General features: G+C 39.7%; 1 protein-coding gene across 1 annotated transcript in view; it reads right to left on the reverse strand.

Annotated features, from left to right (window-relative positions):
• Positions 1-339: 339 nt before the first annotated feature.
• The window catches only part of sorcs2 (sortilin-related VPS10 domain containing receptor 2), a gene marked incomplete in the record, with an annotated part of 290,079 nt that continues 280,775 nt past the window's right edge, over positions 340-9,643 (reverse strand). Inside the window, 7 exon segments of the mRNA XM_035675658.1 lie at positions 340-2,497; positions 5,553-5,701; positions 7,161-7,263; positions 7,638-7,679; positions 7,793-7,892; positions 8,229-8,351; positions 9,359-9,471. Coding sequence (XP_035531551.1) covers positions 2,433-2,497; positions 5,553-5,701; positions 7,161-7,263; positions 7,638-7,679; positions 7,793-7,892; positions 8,229-8,351; positions 9,359-9,471 — 695 coding nt within the window.

Below are 9,643 nucleotides of genomic sequence, written 5' to 3' on the forward strand. Positions count from 1 at the left end.
TAAGTCAATACCAATAAAACTTTCCTATATATTTTTTACATTATTTATACCAAGCATAATGTAAAAATTCAGCAATTCTGGAAATGAATAAGATTTAGTGTAATTCAATTGAACGATATAAGTGATATATGAGCGCAGCTACCAATCATAGGTAAAACATTGCTGACTTTATCTGACTTTTTGAAGCCTAAATGAAGAGCCGTTTGGGAGCTGGCTCTTATTGGTGAGCACAGCCAAATGATCACTAAAGGAGCCAGAATTCCTATTAACTCACGAGCACAAGCTGACACAGTGTGTATCCAATCAGATAAAACCAACAGACGTACAAGTTATGGGAGTGATTTATTCCAGGATGCAGGTTGAGTGCACTACGCTCCCTGATGAGGACACACAACTGTTTCTAATAACAAAATCAAGAAACCAAATAAACCAGCAGAAAGAGGAAAAGAAAACGGTGTGGTCAAAATTACATGATCGGTGCCATCAGATGTGAAACTCCTTCACTGTTATATCGGAATATCACAATTCCCACTTTCCCCTTTGTTAAAGGGGACACTGATACAATGACAACATCACTAGAAAACTAACAAGTAGAACATGAGCAGAATATGTACAAAAAATGAATTAAGGTGTAAATCAGAACAAGTGAATGTGGTCTGCTGTTCGTATCAAATACAAGACGGACCAAGACGTGATCTTGGTGCTAATGGTAGCATTGGTAGTCTGTAAAGGCCTTTCATCCAAAGACCTTTTGATACAGTCTGTAGACTTGTTCAGTTGCTGTGCGATATGTGTCGACAGCAATGCTTATATCATTAGTGCAATCAAACAAACAAAAAGACTTCAGCAAAAGGCAACATAAACAATAACCAGTGTTTTACACGTTCTGAGATAACTGACAAAAACTGACTGAAGTGTATCAAAAATATCCATATACATAGTTGTCACTGTGTAGTTGTGAGTACCTTTTTATAAGAAGATGAAATTATTTCCAGTTAACAATGAAGACCATAAAATTATCTTACTCATGAGATTACACTGAAAGTATTGGAGATGGATACATGTGAAGCAGGCAACGCGTTGAGGAAACTGGAAACAGTGAGAATTTTTTAAATTCAAACTCAGTGAAGGGTCACTCCAAAAGAAAAAACAAAGCTGTGTATTTTGGTAGCAGTGTAAAACACACACGTCAAAGGGAATATGTACAGAGAGGAGATTGTTCATATTTACACATTTACATACAACAAACCAAACCTTTAAGGAGACATGATTTCACCGCGGGCTACGCCTAATATAGGCTGATACAGTAAAATATATCAACTACACCTTCCCTCCATGACAGCGGCCTTTGTCTCCAGGGGAACGAGTCGGCTTTGACCTCTGACCCAGACAGTGTGGGGAAGAGGAAGAACGGGCATACTGTTTTTAGAAATAAATAAACTGGACAATGGGTAATGTCACTGAGCAGATTCACATCTGCTGCTTTAGGCACCATGGGACAGACGATGAGCTCCTACAAAGGTGGCGCTGATTTTAAACACCACTCAACAAACTTCTGTAAATGTGTGGACTTATAAACAAGATATGAATGTAGTGGGATTTCAAAAATGTGTAAACATACAATATATTCCAAAGAAGCTGAGTGCTCCAAGTACCTGTGAGTGGGAATTTAAGAAAGTGCAACACCGCCCTCTTGTGTTTGCATGTGTACACTTGTCACATGCAAATTCAAGGGTTTTTCATATCCTACATTCCATTGAGAGAATATTATTGCCTGTGAAGAGAGTGTGTCTAGTAATTGTGGGAAACAAAGAGAGTAAAACTAAAAGGGGGAAGAGTAAAAATATATATTTTTAATTGGACTACCCTAATGCACTCTGTTTGGCCTTCGGTGGCTACAGCCAATGGATGGTTCAACCTCCTCTGACTGTGAATATTTCTGGAAACCAGTGCAGTTCGTCATGCTCGCTGATTTTGAGTGTCTACAAGTACAGACAACATACACACTGAGTTTTTTTTTTTCTTTTTTAAAACACAGATGAGTGAGTGTCCTTTTTGTTACGCCATCAAGACCTCCATCCTCACTGGGTGTCAGTGCAGTTCTCCAGGGCTGGTGTGGGACGTGAAGAGAAGATAAGGGGGCTCGCAATCATGTAAAATACATTAGGTAAAGCAGAGTGCCTCCCATCCCCTTGCAGAAAGAGATTGAGTAGGGTAGTAAAGGTTCCTCCACCAGCCTCAGCCCCCACCCCACCCCCAAAGAAGAAAACAATTAATATACAAAAGCTGGAGCTGAAGGGTTGAGGAGGCCATGGAGTGGAGGTGAAGTGTCCAAGGGAGAGGAAGAGAGAGAAGGAGGAAGGCAGAGTGGAGTCCCTGTGCTCATTAGCCGGCTAGGCTAGGCTAGCTCGTTAGCATTGCCATGGCAGCCATCAGCTGGTCAGGTAACTGTGTAGTTCTCTGGAGTTGATGCTCAGGACCACACCAGAATGGTTGCCTGGCAACAAGAGGGAAGAAAGAAACAGGACAACAATGAAATAAGCGATGCTAAAAGAATACAAAGTCCAGATCATGACACAGTGTGGCTCACTAAAGGTACCCTGTGGAGTTTTCTGATAAATGAGTGCTTTTCGTTATGCTATCTTATTCTTCCACGCATCATCTGACCTCCTCCATCATGGAGGATCTTCCAAATTCTTAAAAGCCGCTCGGGGGAAACACGGTGTGCCTACGCAGACTTTTTTTATCAAAGGTGCTGTGGTAGTGTCTGTATGAGGATATACAGATACAATAACAGTCACATGGTGAGATGGAATATAATGTGTGCGGTCAATCTAACACCATAGAATTTACAGGATCATTTAATTGCAAAGTGGAGCCTGACTGATTTTACCGGTTTATTGACCACAATACCAATTCTAGAAGGGAAAAATTCACCGATTACCAAGATGGTGGCCAATATTATGAATATTTGAGCTGGTATGAAAACAGACTGATTTTGCACAGATATGAGTATGAAAGGTACTCAGAAGGCTTTCTTAGACGCTCTTTAATAATATTTGTTTAAATTAAACATTCTTTAACATATAGGCTACAATGTCAACCAATTCTTGAAGTGAACCCTTTTTGAATGATATAAAAACAGTTTTCATATAATATATATGCCAGTACTGATATGTCTGCAATAGGCCAATATCGGGCTCTGTTGCATCCCACAAGCATTTTAAACAGACAGACACATTCTTACGCAGCTATGTGGTGTATTATTGTGCTGATCATAATAATGCAAGTAAATAGATCATAACACAGCACTGATCTGTACGTCAATTAGACTATTTAAAAGGAATATTAAATTATTATTAGAATCCACAGCAGTAATAATTGCTATGTTAAACAATCTACATAGCTAAATTGGTACCAGTTGGTTTGACAGACTGACGAATGTCTATTCAACAACAGTTCCAGTGTTACAGAATATAATAATTACAGTATTCACACACACACAGATATGTAGATTGTTATTTAGTAGTATTATAACGGTGTATTGTAATCATTATAACATATAATATTTATTTTAAAGCTACTACTTTATGTATGCAGTGTAACCTGGTTATTTAGGGTATTTACTTGCATCATTGTTACCTGCACAATAATGCTGTGTAAGAACAGGGATGGATTTCTTTTTCTGCCTTTAAGATGATTTCATAACCTGCAAAACCATAAGTTGTAGTTTTTACACACCTGAGGGTAGGAAGGGCTGAGCTGTAGTGAACAAAGGGGGATGATTTAATGTTCCATAGCTCTGTTCAAATCTGACATTGCTATTGTTACCAACAACAACAAACAGTTCTGACTGAATTTTTCACTTTACTTTACTTTTTTCTAATAACTAAATTATTTTGCATCGATATATAAGAATGTGTGTATGTTGGTTGTTTTGTGTGTGTTACTTATTCTACAATACAAACTGCTGCTTTGTGTGATTAAATTATCATATTATTATTTATATGCTGTGTTATATCACACAGCATGATTGCATTGTATCTCACCATGTAACCATGTTCTATTATATTATATGTAGATAATGCAACACTACAAAGTGCAGTCACACCAAACATGAGCAGCACTCTGAGCCACAAGTGAAGGTGTGTTATTTTTAGATCACACCCACCCAACTTGATAAAAAACTTGTAGGATACACCTGTGTTTCCTTGCTCTTAGCTTCTCCAGAAGCCTCCTCTCTCCTCGTCTCCTCAAGGTGCATTTAGGGAACTGGAATCTCCTCCGTGATGGCAGAGGGGGAGCGAGGACATGTGGAAGCACAAGTTAGCGAATAAAAAGCACCCAGTGTGAGGTTGAGGGAGTGCATCTCAGCTGCATATGATCTGCAATGCCGACTGTGGCTGCTATGGCAAACTCTCACAGCACCGCTCCCTGGGGCTTGGTTTACATCAGTGATGGAAAATAAATTCACTCAATACAATTTTCATATTAACTCTTTTAAAAAACAAAGACTACCCCTAACCCATTACAAATAATTCGAGAGTGTCCTCAATATATATGAAATATGTTCTATTGTCTTTTCTCCAAAGCACCCTTTGTGGTCAAGAACTCCACATGGTACCTTTAATGTTTATCAGATTGACATCCATGCAAAATGAATAATAGTTTTATATACACAAGCCCTTTAAATGTTGGTCACGCTCAGTGATGTAGTGGTAGATAACAGAGTAACTTTCACTTATGGTCATAATGTCGAGCAATGTGCGCGCACAGACTAAGGATTTCTTTATTCTTATTAGTTAGTGAGGATATTAATCATAGTTATTAATGTTACCATCAACACCTCTGTTAACCTTCCACTACATCCCAGACCACAAGGCCTTTCGGCGTCATCATAAGCATAGCCATCATATCATATTATATCATACTGCCATGGAATATACTGTACGTTGCTTTGGGAAGGCGTGAGTATGGCAGTGTATTGCTGCCACACCAGAAGCTCAATATCATGTTATTACAACATACACAACATTTACATTAGAACATTGTTATAACATGATATTGATAAGATATCAATACACTGGCGTACATGACTCACCATAAGCAAATACAACTAGCACTCACATCACAAGTTTACCATAATGCAGGATACATTTGTGACAGTTATGACCAACCATCAGTTAACAGTTGTCTAAATGCAGACTACACAGTTTAAGTGCAAATCTATTTAGAGTAGTAAGTCAATTTAACGCCATAGTGGCAGTGTATTTTCCTGTTTTGCCACAGCACTGTGGCACAGTAACAAGATATAGTCATGATATGTTCTGAATGTGGTTGCAAATGCAGGTGATGACCGTAAAGTGCCTGAGACCAACCTTTGAGGCAAAAGAAAAGCCTTTCAGTAAAAGCAGTGATAATGATGAAAAAGGGGAAGTCCTCCAGTACCTTTGTGTGTGTTAGCTGCTGGTGTTAGTGGCTTGGGTTTTAGTAGCAGTGGTTAGTGGTAGTCCTTATAAGGGAACGGAAGGCGGGGCTACCTCCTGCGTTACCTAGAGTCTGCGAGTCCAGGTCATCGTCGATGAACTCCTCGCCCTGGATGATGTGCTGGGTGTCCTCGCTGTGGTTGACGGGGCTGGTCATTTCCTGCTCCTTCTCGTTGTGCATCTGGGCGTAGACGTTGCGGCTGCCTGGAAGCTTCCTGAAAAACAGCGGAGGATAGGCATCCTCAGTCCTAAGCCAAGGACTGTGGGATTTGTTGTTTTTGTAAGATGGGGCTGTAGTTTGGCACTGCATGTTTTAATTCAAGTGACTTTTCGGTGGACATTGTGTTTGGGAGGTGAGGAGGTGCCGCTGGTGTGTTAACATGAAAAGCAAGCATGCAGTTACACAAGGGGGTTAAATAAAATTGTACATCATCCCATCCCTAATTAGGTCTCATTGTTGCAAATTAATCAAGACTAATCTATGGCCCACCCCAACAATGTATGTATTCATTGTCATGCACTGGATGAGTATTGTAACATGCGTCCACCAAGCTCACTGTTGATGCTTTAAAACTCAACTGGGAACTTTGTTGATTTTCAGAACATCAAGAATGACCTCATAGTAAGTTTCTGCCCTTCAGAGTGTGGCTACTGGGAGGTATGAAATATTATAGTGTTTACATGCTCAATGTATGCTGCAGTATCTCCATACTCTTGAGAGTAAATCCCCTGATTTACAGGACAACATAGCAACTGTGTAATTACTGGGGTCATTAGAATCTGGGGGCCTACAAATCCAATCGTTGGTTAGAACACAGATATAGAAACGTAACATTGGCTGCTGCTGGATGCTGCCACTATACGTCTGGCCATATTGTGGAAGTCCAGTACTCCAGTACTCCAGTACTGAGAGATGGAGACTTCACGACAAAATGTAACTCACTTCATTCTGAACCGATTTTCATGAAATATGGTTTGTTATAAATGTAAGAAACTGGATGGTATACTGGTTACTTGTAGGAATTAATTCAGTTAGTGGAGGCAGATGGAATCAGCTCTATGCCAAAAAAATAACCTTCTTAATAGCCACAACTTCCACTGTCTGGGGGCATGCAGGCTGCCATAATGAATGGGCAACATCAATGTTAATTATTTAGAATCTTAGCTTCTGTCATTTTCTCTAAAAACAAAGACAAAGATTTCCATATCAATTATAGTGCTGTAAAGCCACCTGCTTGCTTGATTGTGGAAAATGGGAAATTTGCAGGGTTGTGAGCTTTCTGCTATCATTACTACACGATCGTAGTTGAATAATTGGCTTGTTTCAGCCTGACCTACATTTCATTTTCAATCAATGAAAGTGACGTTGTGTGGCTCCTGTCTGTCATGCAGCAGCCCTGACAGCTGCAGTATTGCTCCTTTTGTTTTACACAACCAATTATAAATTGAATTAAAAATATTTACTCAAATTTAAAATATTCAGTGACAGCCCTGTTAACTAGTGGATCTTCACCTTCCCAATATGGCGCAGATGCACGTCATATTGACAGCACGCTATGTACGTTTCTATATCTATGGGTTAGAAAAAGCAGAAGAACCACTACCTAATATTGCTACTGCTTCTGTTTTTGTCTGTAGAGAGTGGTCAAAAAACATTGACATGACATGACTCACCTTTTGAACTTGTAGAGGATGAAGGAGCCGATGGCAATGATGCTGATTAGGAAAATGACTGCTAGAGCCCAAACACCTGGACCTCCAGCAGCTCCATGGTAGCCTGGGGTGATAATATAAATACATAAACCAATTTAAAAAATCGCATCATGTTTGCACCATTAGAACATAATTTTACACACAAACCCAGAAAGTATAGTGAGGAAGAAGAAGATCTTAAGACAAAAACTGCAGGAGTGGAGGGATAGAAGTGGTAAGAAATTCAAAACATCCAACTGAAGTTTCTCTTAAAAAAGTCCAACTCCACAGAAATCAAGACCACTTTAAACTCAGTGAAGGATAATCAGGCGGATGAAAAAGCACGGCACAGACAGGTTATAACCGGAGAAGATGATTTGTTCGGAAACCAGGACAGGAAAAGGTGCAGGAGTCAGAGAGTATCAAGGTTAAGTGCAGGTTTATGGTTCATGAACGCACCAGTCTCTGCTGTTGTAGCTGTTGAGTCATTAGCAATTAGACCTAGCCCGTGGAAATAAATCAATAACATGCAATTATCATTAAAAAACATCAAAAATTGTAGTTTTAAATAGCAGACTATATAGGAAATGAAATAGCATTTAAAAGTACAGTACCAGCGTTTGGGTCAGCTAGCATCACCAGCACTTGTAGACCTCCTCGCACCACAAAGCTGACATTGTTGTCATTGAAGGCCTGCGTGATGGCTGGAATACGCTGAAGATAAGAAAACATTCAATTAAAGAAAGTGTCATCTCTTACAACCAAAAAGTTTGCAGGCCTGACTACTATAAAATTAAAAAAAAATATGAATATGTGTCTGTGCCTCTCTGTGGTTTCAGAAAATAGAGTGCTACAGAAATGAGTCCTAAAACCCGGAACTGAATTAGCATTTTTGCACTTTGGGTTTCTTCTCCTCAATGGGTTTTTTATTAAATAAACATGTTAAATACCCCACCTGTGAATTTTGATGCTTTTACATTAATTTGCTAACAAGTGGCTTAATGAGACTACAGAAGTAACTGACAAATATATTTTATTTCCTGGATGTACCTTATCAACAAACATGCCCCTCTTGGCTGGTTTGCTGTCCAGTGGGAGGACGTACAGGTCAGCTGTGGTGGGGAGGCCCGGCTTCACCACCGTAACCAGGGACTCCTGAGGGACACCTGTGATCTGAAGGCAGATGGTTTTGAGGTCAGTCACATCTTAAAACTCTACAGAGCATTTTAGCCTCTTTTAGCTCTGTTTCTGTTTTGCGCCCCACAAACTGCTCTCATCAACCCACTGTATGCTACATGCCCATCACAAAATGGCAGACAAAGGTAGCAAATAGCCTGTGAGCATTAAGCTTGTAATACTAATTAGTTACACTACTAGTTATTGGGGAAGGTAATATTGGTGCTCTAATACCAATAAGGCTAAGTTATGACCCACCCTACTCTGCCTCTGAATGGCTTACCATAACACTCCTCATAACTAAACCTAATCAACCAAACCAGTGAAGGCAACGAGAACTAGCCAATCAGAGGCAGAGTAGGGTGGTCAGGACTTTGCCATCCTGGGAGCTGTACATTATGTGCAGTGTTCATTAGCACATGCTAACACACAAAACTAAGATGGTAAACATTATAGTGGCTGTTGTTAACAGCATGTTAACATTGGCATTGTGAGCACATTAACATGTCGATGTTAGCATTTAGCTGCTGTGTTTAAGTATACAGAGAGCCACTAGCATGGCTGTAGACTGATAGCGTTGTTTAGTTTTATTCCTACTTAAATTTTATTTATTTATTTATTTATTTATTACTCTAAACACATAGTACATGTACTGTGTGTTAGCAAGTTATGTAACATTACTTGCATAGGGAGGTTAAACTCACATGGAAAAAACATGATTGCTTATAGCGCTATTTAGAACAGTAGTTGTGCACTATTGTGATCTGTAGTAACAAAATTAATGTTCTAATTAATTACACTACTAGTTAATGGGAAAGTATAATTATTACTGTAATATTATTACAAGTAATGAGTTACTGCTCAACACTGGATGTGTTTTATGTTTCTTTTTCTGTGCTGGAGCCACTAGTTCAAGAGGGCTAGTGTTATGGACGCTAACTCAAGGAAAGCAGGCAGGTTGTGTTGAAATCATCATTTATAGTCAGTTCATTTTAAGGTCCTACCTTAGCGAGTATTTTGGTGACCACCTGGCCAATGTCCTCTCTCCACTCTGGGATATTTGGGTTGAATCGGTCCAGGTTCGTGCTGAAGCTCAGTGGGATGACCTGGAAGTTATCTGGAATCGAACAGAACGGGCAAATAGTTAGCAATCACAGCAGCATTAATTAAAAATCAGGTATTCAGGTGGTGTGGGCATTCCTTTTTGGTGTGGTACCAGGAAACATTATCTTGAGCAGACTTATTGTCACGACCCATCGGCCGTGATCCTGGCCTGCTGCTTGCCACTG

Source organism: Morone saxatilis, unplaced genomic scaffold (assembly GCF_004916995.1).
Source record: "Morone saxatilis isolate NCDOM2014 unplaced genomic scaffold, NCSU_SB_2.0 Contig4, whole genome shotgun sequence".
In the NCBI taxonomy this organism is placed as follows: domain Eukaryota; kingdom Metazoa; phylum Chordata; class Actinopteri; family Moronidae; genus Morone; species Morone saxatilis.